Source organism: Trichechus manatus, unplaced genomic scaffold, assembly GCF_000243295.1.
Source record: "Trichechus manatus latirostris isolate Lorelei unplaced genomic scaffold, TriManLat1.0 scaffold00010, whole genome shotgun sequence".
NCBI lineage: Eukaryota > Metazoa > Chordata > Mammalia > Sirenia > Trichechidae > Trichechus > Trichechus manatus.
In genome coordinates this window covers 3,741,010-3,754,652 of record NW_004443946.1, presented here as the reverse complement: position 1 = coordinate 3,754,652, position 13,643 = coordinate 3,741,010, and the positions used below count along the sequence as shown (strand labels likewise).

The following is a 13,643-nucleotide window of genomic DNA, read 5'->3' as shown; positions in this document are numbered from 1 at the left end:
ACTGCTGCCTCAGAAAACTTTTAACGAGAACCAGATGTGACGGCTGCTGTCGAATTTTCTCAGACGCCGCGATTGGTCCCCGGCCGAGGACCGCAGCCAATCAGCACGTTGAGAGGGCCGGGAGTCCTGCCCCAGCCGGACGCCCTCGGGGATCCTAGTTCGAGGCTGGCGCGCAGCCGCTAGTGGTCTGGCTGACCCGGCCCGGGACGCGCTCTGCGACAGGGCAGCCCACTGGCCGAGCAAGCATGCAGGGGGACCGGGCGGCCGAGCGGCCGGCGCCGCTACCGCCGCCTCCGCTGCTGCTGCTGTTGCTGCTGCTGCTGCTGTCCTGGGTTGCGGCGCTGCACCCAAGCGAGCTCTTCCCCTACGGGGAGTCGTGGGGGGACCTGCTCCTTCAGGAAGGCGACGACGAGAGCTCAGCAGCGGTGAAGCTGGCGATTCCTCTGCACTTCTACGAAGGCCGGTTCAGTGACCTCTACGTAAGTTCAGCCCATCCTGGTGCGGGATTCGGCACATTTCTCACAGCTTCTTTCCAGGGGTGAATGCAGTGTGTATCTCACCGAACACCCGCCTTCGGAAGGATGGAAATAGTCCCAACGCCCGGCCGCCCTTGGGGTGGGAGCGAGCTTTGCAGCAGTGCTGCTGCCCGACTCGTTGCCTTCCTTACCACGGGAGAGCAAGAATGGTTCGCAGCCATGTACGCGTCCCAGACAGAAAAGAAGGTGGGGTTTCTAAGGTGGCCAGTGGGGTTTCCAGTTAGAGCCGCGAGAAGGCTGTGCACGACTGCAAAGCTGGGGTGTTTCCTCTTCAGACCTGGGCATTTTCTCCCCAGGGACACGGGGCTCCAGAGTTGTTCGGAAAGTGACGAGTTTCAGGGCACCTGGACCTACTGAGCCGCTCTTTGGTTCGGGGTGAGGGGCCGGGTACCCGGCTGAAGATGCTCTGGTCGCCCTTAGCCGGGAATTGGGCTCCCAGTCGGTGGAAGTACTGCGTTCGTGCCCGGCGCGGTTGGAAGCGTGGCTGCCCTTCCCTCCCTGGGGGACAGGGTGGGCAAGCATATCTGGGCTTGCGGTGGCCGCCCTGTGGCTTCCTGCAGCGTAAGCGACCATCACCTTTTTGTCCTTACTCTCAGGTGGGCACCAATGGCATCATCTCCACCCAGGACTTCCCAAGGGAGACCCAGTATGTGGATGATGGTTTCCCCACAGACTTCCCAGCCATCGTCCCCTTCCTGGCCGACATCGACACAAGCCAGGGCAGGGGCCGGATCCTATACCGCGAGGACACCTCCCCAGCTGTGCTGGGTCTGGCTGCCCGCTACGTGCGCGCGGGCTTCCCGCGCTCCGCCATGCGCTTTGCCCCCACCCATGCCTTCCTGGCGACCTGGGAGCAGGTGGGCGCCTATGAGGAGGTCACACGAGGGGCGCCGCCCTCTGGGGAGGTAAGTGACCCACAAGACTCTGCTGCCCATCAAACTGAGGGATGGGCGTGAATACTGGGCTGGAATGGGGAAATGGCTCAGGGTCTTTGCTGAGCCTGCACCAGTACTGAACCTGATGTATCATTTGGTGGCACCCAGGGTTAAGTGGCCTGAAGGCGAACAAGGCAGCTGTCTCCAGGGTTCCTCTGAGGCTCTAAGAAATGGCTATTCTACCCAGGAGAGGTTTGCTCAGGGGTCGTGAGGGACAGAGTGCAGCTGCAGACAGCCCTTCGGAACTTCTACACGGTGGTTTATTGTCCGTTTGTTTATTTTTAGAATCTTCTCTAAGTATAGAAATATTATTTTTAATTATGTGTTCATGGAAGGAAAAATCAGAAAATAGAGGGACTTTTTAAAAGAACAACCACTCATTTTCCTACCACTCCAAGATAACTGCTGTTAAATATTTCCATGTGCATGCTTCTAGAGGTTTTTTCGTGTCCACATCTGTCTATCAGTACCTAACAACAATGATGTGTTCACACTACACAGATTGCTTTGCAACCTACTTTTATCCCCACTGGATAGTATATTGTGAATATATTTTAATGTCAGTAAGTGTATTTCTACATCATTTATAATTACCGCATAATATTCCACCCAGCAGATATACCACAATTTACCCAACCAGTGGCTCCAGTGGTACTGAGGTTATTTCCAGTTTTTTGTTACTATTGATAATACAATGAAGTGTTTTTTTTTTTTTTTAAGCTAATTCTTTCTACATGTCCTTAGTTGATATTCTAGAAAGTAGAATTGGTGGGCCACAGAGGATGCATTTTTTATAAGGTTCTTGCTTGCTTTTGCCAAATTGCCCTCCAGATACCAGTTTACCCACTCCTTAGTGTGCAGGAGACTGCCCTTGATTTGTTTTACAGTCTCTACCTGAAGAATGTAAAAACCCCCAGGCTCCCAGTCTCTAGGCTTCACAGCCATTTGAAGGCCAATGAAATTCTCCAAAAGCACATCAGGTGGGACAGGGTGGCTTGGCGAGTGGTGAACTGCCTCATTCCCGGAGTATGTAAGTACTTCCTCCTTTGAAATTGGGCATAAAGCTAAAAACATCGTACCCCAAGAGTAAGATTTATATCAATTTTAAATCATCAGAGTGTTTCTTAGCTATGGAAAGATCCTCTCGAAGAGTTTAAGTAACTTGCCCATTGTCACTGTGTAGTTCAACATGGTGGCTATTCTTGTTGTGTTCTGAGGGTATGAGTATGTCCTAAAAAGTGTACTAAGCAAAGAAGATGCTAGATATAAAAATCACATGTATTTATGATTTTTTGCCATTTAACTTTTTTAGTGAGACAATATCAAATTTTGTTTATTGAATAATTTCTAAATATATGAGTTAAAAAGAAAAACACCTGTTGACGTTGAGTTGATTCCAACCTATAGTGACCCTAGAGGACAGAGTAGAACTGCCCCATAGAGTTTCTAAGGAGCAACTGGTGGATTTAAACTGCTGGCCTTTTGGTTAGAAGCCGTATCACTTAACCACTGCACCACCAGGGCTCCATGTGAAGTAGACATCTCAATTATTTAATTTACAGAATAAATTCAATTCAAACAAATATAATGAACACCTTTGTGCAGTGCACGGGGCTGGGTGGAGGGTTGGAGAGACTACAAAGATGAATAAGGTGAGACTCCCACCATTATTTTGTGTTCATTCATTCATTCATATTTGTTTACAAGTTTAAAAAATACTTGTTTGAAAAATTAAGTTTTATAAAAAATTGGGAAAACGTAGAAAACAAGTGCTGTATAATTCTCTTAACCAGAGGTTAATAATTTAATTAATAATTTATTACGGTTTCTTCCAGTCTTTTTTTCTAAACATGTATCTTATATGTGGCATATTCATACATGTGTGTATAAATAATTTATATTTAAACAGAGTTGAGATTTAGTATTTCAACATATCCTTTTTACATATTTACTGTATGTTGGAACTGGGATAGACACTGTGAAAAGGCATACTCTCATAGTTTAGTAGGGATGTTGATTATTGTTCAGTGTAGTAAGTGTAGTAATCACTTGACTTAAGGAGCCTAACTCCTTCCTTGTTAAAAGCCTCAGTCTGGCTGGGAAGATTTTAGTGAAGAAGTTCCTTTGAGTCTGAGTTTAGCAGGGTAGAACATTCCAGACAGAAGAGATAGCATATGACAGATCATCCATGTAAAGAAATATGTTTGAGGCATTACATTTGGTACATGATTACTGAAGAGGAAGAGTGGTGGGACATGAGGCTGGACACACCATAGGGTAGGAACAGATTACTCTCTGCTAGGAGCTTGAACTTTGTTCTTTGGCAGTAGGCAGCCTTTGAAGGATTTTAAGCAGGGGATTGATATGACTGGATTTTTTTTTTTTTTTTAAAGAGCTGCATTTGACTGTACTGAGAAGGTGAGAACACAAAGGAAAGACTGATTACTTAAACAATCATTATATATGTTGTTTATTCAAGCTCTCTTGTTAGATTCTTATAACAATACTTTATTATGCTATTTTCCCACAACAATCCTAACAAGATAGGTTCAACAAGAATAATTGTTTGCATTTCACAGATAAAGGAAATAGAAGTTCAAGCAACTGTTCAGAATTGTGCTGTTAGTGACACAGAGAAAGGTTTAGAATACAGATTTCTTAGTCTTCTCTTTTTTTTTTTTGCTTTTGTCCACACTTTTCATGTGAAACCCATTTCCTTAGCATGGGTGATATAGGTAGACAACGTAATAGTTGTATCTTTTCCAAATATTTCCAATAAATAAGGCTTGAATTTATTCTCTTGATGTGCTCTTAGTACCAGAAGAGTCCTTGGAACTATTTTGCATTCAAAGGAAGAATGGACTTGGAATGAATTCTGCTTCCAAATACAATTTTCATGCCAATATCACTTCCAAATTAGTATCCCAATGCTCTGAAGAGAACTCAACTACATCTGTCTTAGTTTTTCAACAGAGGAAAAAAAGACAAAGTTGAGTTAAGGAAGATGAATCTACAAGATGAGCAACTGCACAGAGGCTCTAGGTCATGAAATCATGCTAGAGCTTTAATATCCAATTTTTATCAGGTCTTACTGGAAATTGAAAATTACAGACAAGGTGACTTTGTTAGCTATTTTTCTTAATTTCTTCATCTTTAGCATTGGAATAATGCTTCCCTTACCCAGTGTCTTAGGCTGGGTTCTCTAGAGGAGCAAAATCAGTGAAGCACAGGTACATGTATATATATATATATGAGAAAGAGATTTATTTCCAGGAAATGGCTCACACAGTTGTAGAGGCTGGAAAGTCCCAAATCTGTGGGTCAGGCATCGTGCTAGAGGCTTCTCCTGACTCACATGGTTGCAGGGCCTGACGAACCCCAAACAGGCAGGTCAGAGGTCAGACTACTGGCTCACAGGGCTATGGAGTTGGCGAATCCCAAAATCTACAGGTTAGGCGGCAGGCTGCTAGCTCACTCCCAAGAACCAGAGGTCAGATGATGATGAATCTGATGCAGGATCAAGAGAGAGCTTTGCCAGACCATCCATATGTGTTGGATGTAGGCCATGTCCCCAAGGAAACTCCCCTTACATCAGATCACAAAATGGAGGATAATTATGTAATAATGAAAATCATGGCCTAGCCAAGTTGACACATAACACTAACCATTACAGTCCACCCCTTGTCAACTTGGCACTTGTACATATCTCCTTAAACCATACATAATCTCTAAATAAAGACAATTATAAAATCATACTTGTACATAACATGATACAACTAATATGCACACAACCAAAAACGCACTAGCCCTGTTTACACCTTATAGTTTATAATAAGTAATGTGATAAAGGAGAGAAGAAAACAAAAATATTTACTATTTTACGTGTGTGTGTATGTGTGTGTATATATATATATACACACGTTGTTGTTAGGTGCCGTCGAGTCAGTTCCAGCTCATAGCGACCCTATGTATAACAGAACAAAACACCGCCCAATCCTGTGCCATCCTCACACGTATAATAAAACAAGGAAGAAATACTCATAACAATTATAATCCTCATTTCTACTACTGATCATGTGGTCGTTAACTGGTATTTAGAACTACTTTCTTCCACTAGCCATTCTGTATTCGCTTTGCCATGAGCAGGCACCTCAGCTGGTCGTGGTTCTTTGCCTGTTAGGGTGACCCAAACCTTCATTCATGAAGGGTCTGGGCCATCAGTACTCATGTCGGAATTGGGTTGCTGTAGTTTTCCATTGTTTTTAATCGCAAGGTGTGATAGTACTAAGAGATGACCTAAGGAATCTCCTGTATTCCAGATATAATCTTCTGTAACTCCATTATGCAAAACCAGTCTGATTTCCCCTTGGTATTCAGGATCAATCACACCAGCCAATATGGTAACTCCCTTCTTTGCCTGTTGATCCAGAGGCATGAGGAGCCCAAAGTGGCCAGGTGGTATCCTTAACTTCCAGTTCAATGGAATCTGTGTTGTGTCTCCAGGTTGGAGCATTTCTCCCTTTGGAACTAAGACCTCTAGACCCGTAGAGCATAGGGTCATGAGGACAGGAAGCAAAAATTTAGCGAGGAGTGGGTCACTAGGAGTAATAGTGAGTGGTGCCACTCCCACTTCCACCTTTTGATCCCTGGACCTATTAATCCTGGCGATCAGAGAAACAGCATGCTGGTTTAGATGCTGGTTTAGAGCGTATATAGCCTCCTGGAGAACATTGCCCCAACCCTGCAAGGTATTACTACCTAGCTGGCACCATAATTGTGTCTTTAGAAGGCCATTCCATCATTCAAGCCCGCTGCTTCAGGATGATGCGAACATAATAAGACCAGTAAATTCCATAAGCATGGGCCAATTGCTGCACTTCATTTGTATGACATGAGTCCCTTGATCCAAGGCACTGCTGTGCGGGATACCACGATGGTGGATAAAGCATTCTGTAAGTCCACAGATAGTAGTTTTGGCAGAAGCATTGTGTGCAGGGAAGGCAAATCCATATCCAGAGTAAGTGTCTGTTCCAGTGAGAACAAAACACTGCCCTTTCCATGATAGAAGTGGTCCAATGTAATTAACGTCCCACCAGGTTACTGGTTGTTCACCCTGAAGAATGGTGCCATAGCAGGGACTCAGTGTTGGTCTCTGCTGCCGACAGATTGAGCACGCAGCAGTGGCTTTAGCCAGCTTGGCGTTGGTGAGTAGAAGTCCATGTTGCTGAGCCCATGCATAACCTCCATCCCTGCCACCATGGCCACTTTGTTCATGAGCCAATGGTACATGATGGAAAAGGCTGGGGAAAGAGGATGATGAGTAGCCACATCCTATCCACATGATTGTTAAAGCCCTCCTCTGCCAAGTTCACCTTTTGGTGAGCATTCACATGAGACACAAATATCTTCACTTCTTTGTCCCGTTCATGGAGGTCTATCCACATAGCTCTTCCCCGTAAATCCTTCTCACCTATTTTCCAGTCATGTTCCTTCCAAGTCCCTGGCTATTCAGCAAAACCATCGGCCACAGTCCATGAATAAGTATACAGTTGCACATCTGGTCATTTCTCCTTCCAAGCAAAGTGAACAACCAAGTGCACTCCTCGAAGTTCTGCCCATTGGGAGCATTTCCTTTCATCACTGTCCTTCAGGGAGGTCCCAGAAAGAGGCTGTAGTGCTGCCATTGTCCACTTTTGAGTGGTACCTGCATATCGTGCAGAACCATCTGTAAACCAGGCACAAGTTTTCTCTTCCTCAGTCAACTGATCATAAGGAACTCCCCATATGGCCATAGATGCAGACTGGGAGACAGAAGATGATGTGACAGGGGTAGAGACCATGGGCATGTAGGCCACTTCCTCATGTACTTTACTTGTGCCTTCAGGTCCTGCTTAGGCCCAATCTCATGCATACCACCTCCATTTAATAATAGCGTGCTCCTGTGCAAGTCCAAATTTATGACTCTGTGGGTGAGACAACACCCAGTACATGTTGGCAGCTTAGGCTGCATAGTGACTTGGTGTCCCATGGTTAAGTGTTCAGTCTCTGCTAAGGCCCACTAACAAGCCAAAAGTTGTTTCTAAAAAGGAGAGTAGTTATCTGAAGAGGATGGTAGGGTTTTGGTCCAAAATCCTAAGGGTCTGCACAGTGATTCACCAATAGGGGCCTGCAAAACACTCCAAACAGCATCTCTATCTGCCATTAACACTTTCAGAACCACTGGATCAGCCAGGTCGTATGTCCCAAGTGGCAGAGCAGCTTGCATAACAGCCTGAACCTGTTGCAGAGCCTTCTCTTGTTCTAGTCCCCACTCAAAACTAGCAGATTTTCAAGTCACTTGATGAATAGGTCGGAGTAGCAGACCCAAAGGAGAGATATGTTGCCTCCAAAATCCAAAGAGGCCTATCAGAAGTTGTGCCTCCTTTTTAGTTGTATGAGGGGCCGGGTGCGACAACTTATCCTTCACTTTTGAAGGAGTATCTCGACCTGCCCCACAACACTGGGCCCCTAGAAATTTCACTGAGGTGGAAGGTGCCTGAATTTTTGTCAGGTTAATTTCCCACCCTCTATCATGCAAATGTCTTACCAATAAGTCTAGAGTCATTGATATTTCTTCTTTACTAGGTCCAATCAAGCATAATGTCATCAATGTAATAGACCAGTCTGAAGTCTTATGGAAGGGAAAGACCATCAAGGTCTCTGTGGACTAAATTATGAGATAGGGCTAGAGAGTTGATATACCCTTGAGGTAGCCAGCTGAAAGCAAAATGCTTCTGATGGTCCTTTGAAACAAGTGTGGAGAAAAAGGCATTAGCCTGATCAGTAGCTACATACCAAGTACCAGGAGATATGTTAATTTGCTCAAGCAGTGAAATCACATCAGGAACAACAGCTGCAATTAGAGTCACCATCTGGTTAAGTTTTCGATAATCTGCTGTCATTCTCCAAGATCCATCTGTTTTCTGCACCGGCCAAATAGGCGAGTTGAATAGGGGTGTGGTGGGAATCATCACCCCGCATCCTTCAAGTCCTTGATGGTGACAGTAATCTCTACAGTCCCTCCAGGAGTGCAGTATTGCTTTTGGTTTACAATTTCCATAGGTAAGGGCAGTTCTAATGGCTTCCACTTGGCTTTTCCTATCATAATAGCCCTTATTCCACATGTCAAGAATCCAATGGGGGGGTTCCAGCAGCTGACTATGTATATTCCAATTGTGCATTCTGGAGCTGGGGAAATCACTACAGGTTGGGTTTGGGGACTCAGTGGACCTACCGTGAGATGGATCTGAGCTAAGACTCCATTAATAACCTGACCTCCATATGCTCCTACTCTGACTGGTGGGCCACATTGATGTTTTAGGTCTCTTGGAATTAGTGTCAGTTCAGATCCAGTGTCCAGTAATCCCCCCAAAAGTCTGATTATTTCCTTTTCCCCAGTGAACATTCTCATAAAAGGCTGTCAAACCCTTTGGGGAAGGCTGGGAGAAAGATTAACAGTATAAATTTTGGGCAGTGTAGTGGGGTCCTTCCTCAAGGGGACCTGGCCTCCCCTTCGTTCAAGGGATTGTATGCCTGTAAACTGGCTCAAGTCTGGAAATTGATGACTCTTTATTCTGGTGATTCGAATTAGACTGCTGTTCACTTGACCTAGAATTTTTCCAGTTGTACAGATCAAGTAAATATTTAGTAGATTTCCCATCTATTTCACTCCTAGGACACCATGACTAAGTAGCCAACGCCATAAGTCCATATGAGTCAGACTATTCTGATTTCTGCTTTGACTCTGCTGTCCATTATGGTAACCATGCCCACCTTATCTTTGTTGATTGAGTGCCGCCACTTGGCCCCTACCAATCAGCCTCGTTGTAGTTAAGTGTCTTAATTCAGTTAGGGCAGTTCCCACGATCAAATCTGAATTATATAAAATGCAATCGCAGCAGTCTTCAAGGATGCTGGGGCTCCCTTCACAAATTTGTTCCTCACTGTTGTGGTAAAAGGTGTGTCCTCTGGGTACTCCATGAGTGGGTCTGTGGGTCCAATCTGATCAATCTGCTCTAACATGCCAATTTCCCTAAGTCTTTGGATAATCTTCTTCTAGATTATACCAAGGCAAATCTGGCATTTCAACCTGATTTATTGTAAGCCACCCTCTAATCCATGCTTCAGTAAACCAACCAGATAAACTATTAGATCTTTTCCTAACCTCTGAAGCTGAAACACTGAATGAAGAATCTGTGTTTAGTGGGCCCATATCAATAAACTCAGACTGATCTAACTTTATGTTCCTTGCATCATTATTTCACACACTTAATAGCCATTCCCCACATATTCCCTAGGTTTCTGCTTTTACATAATAGAAAAATCAAGCAGTTCTTTTGGAGTGTAGTGTACCTCCTCCTGGGTCACACTTTGTACTTCTCCTTTTGGGGCTTGCTGGGACTTAAGTCTAGTTATAGGTCTAGAAGCAAAAATGAGTAGAGGGATTAGTTCTGGGGACATTCAGCAATGTATTGTAAGGCATCTTCCTCAGGCACTGCCCCAGGTGATATCTCAAAGACTCTTTTGTTTTTTTAATTGTGCTTTAAGTGAAAGTTTACAGTTCAAGTCAGTTTCTCATACAAAAATTTATACACACATTACTATGTGACCCTAGCTGCTCTCCCTATAATGTGACAGCACACTCCTCCTATCCACCCTAGATTTCCTGTGTCCATTCAACCAGCTCCTGTCCTTTTTTGCCTCCTCATCTCACCTCTGGACAGGAGCTGCCCATTTAGTCTCATGTTTCTACTTGAGCCAGGAAGCACTCTCTTCACAAGTATCATTTTATGTCCCATCATCCAGTCTAATGTTTATCTGAAGAGTTGGCTTCGGGAATGGTTTCAGTTCTAGGCTAATGGAGAGTCTGGGGGCTGTGTCTTCCGGGGTCCCTCCAGTCTTAGTCAGACCATTAAGTCTGGTCTTTTTACCAGAATTTGAGTTCTGCACCTTACCTTTCTCCTGCTCCATCAGGGACTCTCTGTTGTATTCCCTGTCAGGGTGGTCATTGGTGACAGCTGGGCACCATCTAGTTCTTCTCATCTTGGGCTGATGGAGTCTCTGGTTTGTGTGTCCCTTTCTGTCTCTTGGGCTAATATTTTCCTTGTGTCTTTGGTGTTCTTCATTCTCCTTTACTCCAGATGGGTTGGGGCCAATTGATGTATCTTAGATGGCCACTTACTAGATTTTAAGACCGTAGACACCACTCACCAAAGTGGGTTGCTCAGAAAAAGACACTTCAGGCACAACTGGGTTAATCTCATCGAATGAGGGTGGAAGGGATGATGGTTTTACTGGGGAGGGTTGCTTAGCAAACAAAGATGAAGTGATATCTTCAAATGGGAGTAAAATGGCTGGTTCTGTTGGCAGCAGTGATTCATTGGAATTTAGGGGCTCAATGTCCCTAGTTTTCTGCTTACCTGCCCATATGTCCCCATCCCAAGTTTTAGGATCCCGTTTCTTCCTAATCAGTGCCCTCGCTTTAACTTTGGACAGTATTCAATACTGGGAATTCAATTGGTGTTATAATTCAGCCACTCTTGCTATAAGACTCTGGGTTTGGTTTTCGGCAATATCATCTCTGTTACTACAGGAAATAAGGCTTTCTTTTCAGGGCATAAGTGACAACTTTGAGGTCTCGTATGTGGTGTTTGAGCTGTGACTCTGAAGATTTGAGTTCATTCATTTCTTTCATCACTTTGTCTAGGGAAAGTAAGACCAGTCACCAACTTCCTTGTATGTCCCATTGTGACAAAATTGTAGAAAAGTATCAAGTATGTAATCACCCAGAGCCTTCTTTCTCACAAGTATTTGATCTAGTAGTGGTGATATTTTGCATATTTCTATTGCCATCTCATGTCATGGATTAGTAGTGCCCTCTTTACTGCTGGAGAGAGAGTCATCAGTGCCTTTAAGACTAACCAGACTTGCGAATGAATTCAGAAAACTCATCCTTATGATTTTGTTCCTCTAGAATTACTCTCGGTACCAAATGTCTTAGGCTGGTGTCATGGATTGAATCGTGTCCCCCAAAAATGTGTGTATCACTTGGCTAGACCATGATTCCTGGTATTGTGTGATTGTCCACCATTTTATCATCTGATGTGATTTTCCTATGTGTTGTAAATCCTGCCTCTATGATGTTAATGACGGGGAATGGGTGGCAGTTGTGTTAATGAGGCAGGACTCAATCTTTGGTATTGGATTGTGTCTTGAGCCGGTTGCTTTTTCGATATAAAAGAGAGAAGGGAGTGGAAAAACAGGGGGACCTCATACCACCAAGAAAGCAGTGCCAGGAGCAGACCACATCCTTTGGACCTGGAGTTCCTGTGCAGAGAAGTTCCTAGTTCAGGGGAAGATTGAGAGAATAAACTTCTGTTTGCTAAGCCATTCACTTGTGGTATTTCTGTTACAGCAGCACTAGATGACTAAGACAGTTGGGTTCTCTAGAGAAGCAAAACCAGTGAAGCATAGGTGTATATGTATATACATACATATATATATAGAGAGAAAGAGAGATTTATTTCAAGGAAATGGCTCATGCAATTGTGGAGGCTAGAAAGCCCCAAATCCGTGGGTCAGGCATCATGCTAGAGGCTTCTCCTAACTCACATGTTTGCAGGGGTTGATGAACCCAAAATTGGCAGGTCAGAGGGCAGGCTGCTGGCTCATGGGGCTATGGGAGCTGGAAAATTCCAAAATCTGCAGGTCAGGCAGCAGGTTGCTGGCTCTTGTCCCAAGAACTGGAGGTCAGATGATGACGAGTCAGATGCAGGATTGGGAGGAAGATTTGCCGGAACATCCATATATATTCGATGCAGGCCACACCCCTAAGAAAACTCTCCTTACATCCGATGGCAAAATAGAGGATAATTAAATAATACTGAGAATCATGGCGTAGCCAAGTTTACACATAACATTAACCATCACACCCAGGCTGGTTGTAAAGATAATAACAATAAAGGTAAAAACACCTTGAAAAAAGAAGTGGTTTATAAACAGTTAGCAAATGACTTTGGAAGTAATGACCCAGACTTAGTATTAGTTTCCTAATCTTTAAAATGGGATAGAATGCCTGCCCTGTAGGGTTGTTGTGAGAATTAACTGAGGTGATATTTTCAATTAGCCATTGTAGTCCTTTACACCCAGCAGATGCAGATTCTCAGCCAATCTGTGTTCCCCTAGTTTGGCTTGATAGGACCAGATTCTGATTCTTTCACTTTTCTTATTTTATGAGGATGCTGTGATGTAAAATCTAAGATCCTTTGCGTAAGGACTCTGAATTACAACTTTTGTGTGTGGGCAGGGGGATGGGGTGGGGTTGTAGCTTCCATCTTTCTTTTACTTTTCTAATTAAAATCAGTCTTCAAACATTGCCATATGCTGAGTTGGCTTCAGAATTTGTTTCATTTAGAAAGGAGATGAGAATTCTGTTTGAAGAGAGGGTGTTTTTTCAATTACGTATGTTGAAGTTTCTTCTGAATATTTTAAAGAAACCTGGGTCTTGAGTTCTTATTTTAATAGTTCTTTGGAGATTGATTTTGGCAAACAGTAATCTACTTTGCTTGAAGGACTGTGTGAGTTCTACATGCCTTTCTTAAACCTTAGCATACTAACCTTATATTGCAAAGTTACTGGAAACTTGGAGATACCAGAGGAATGGCATCTTTTCTTTACTACATAAAACAATTTTAGTTCTGTGCCTGCCTTTTCTCTCCATGGATAGTCATAGTGGGTGTGACAGAATGTTGCACCTGATGTTGCAGGAATGTCAAGGTGTAATTGCATCTGAAGAAATGTGAACAAATAGTGTTTATCAAGTCAGTTCATCTGAGATTCTTTGAACTGTCAGGCACATCATAGAGCAAAGATGCTATGGTGTTGACTGTCAAAGAACTTATTGACAGAGGGTATAAAGAGAACTAGTGCTTTTTTTTAAAACTGTGGTATTTCTGGGGAAGGGTTTTTTGTTTTGTTTTAGCAATGGGAGTTGTAGAGAACTGTTACACAGATCTGTGTCGTATGGGGAATGTATGGGGACTGAGGTCATGTTGCTTTGTTGCGAAGGATGTTAGTCATTGCAGGGGTTCTGTGTGTGTGTGTGTGTGTGTGTGTGTGTGTGTGTGTGTTTATT

The 13,643-nt window shown here is 43.9% G+C and overlaps 1 protein-coding gene across 1 annotated transcript in view; it reads left to right on the top strand.

The window, feature by feature from the left end:
- Window positions 1-245: 245 nt before the first annotated feature.
- The window catches only part of NID2 (nidogen 2), a 74,902-nt gene continuing 61,504 nt past the window's right edge, over window positions 246-13,643 (top strand). The window contains exons 1-2 of the mRNA XM_004371089.2: window positions 246-479; window positions 1,133-1,441. Coding sequence (XP_004371146.1) covers window positions 246-479; window positions 1,133-1,441 — 543 coding nt within the window. The remainder of the gene's footprint in view (window positions 480-1,132; window positions 1,442-13,643) is intronic.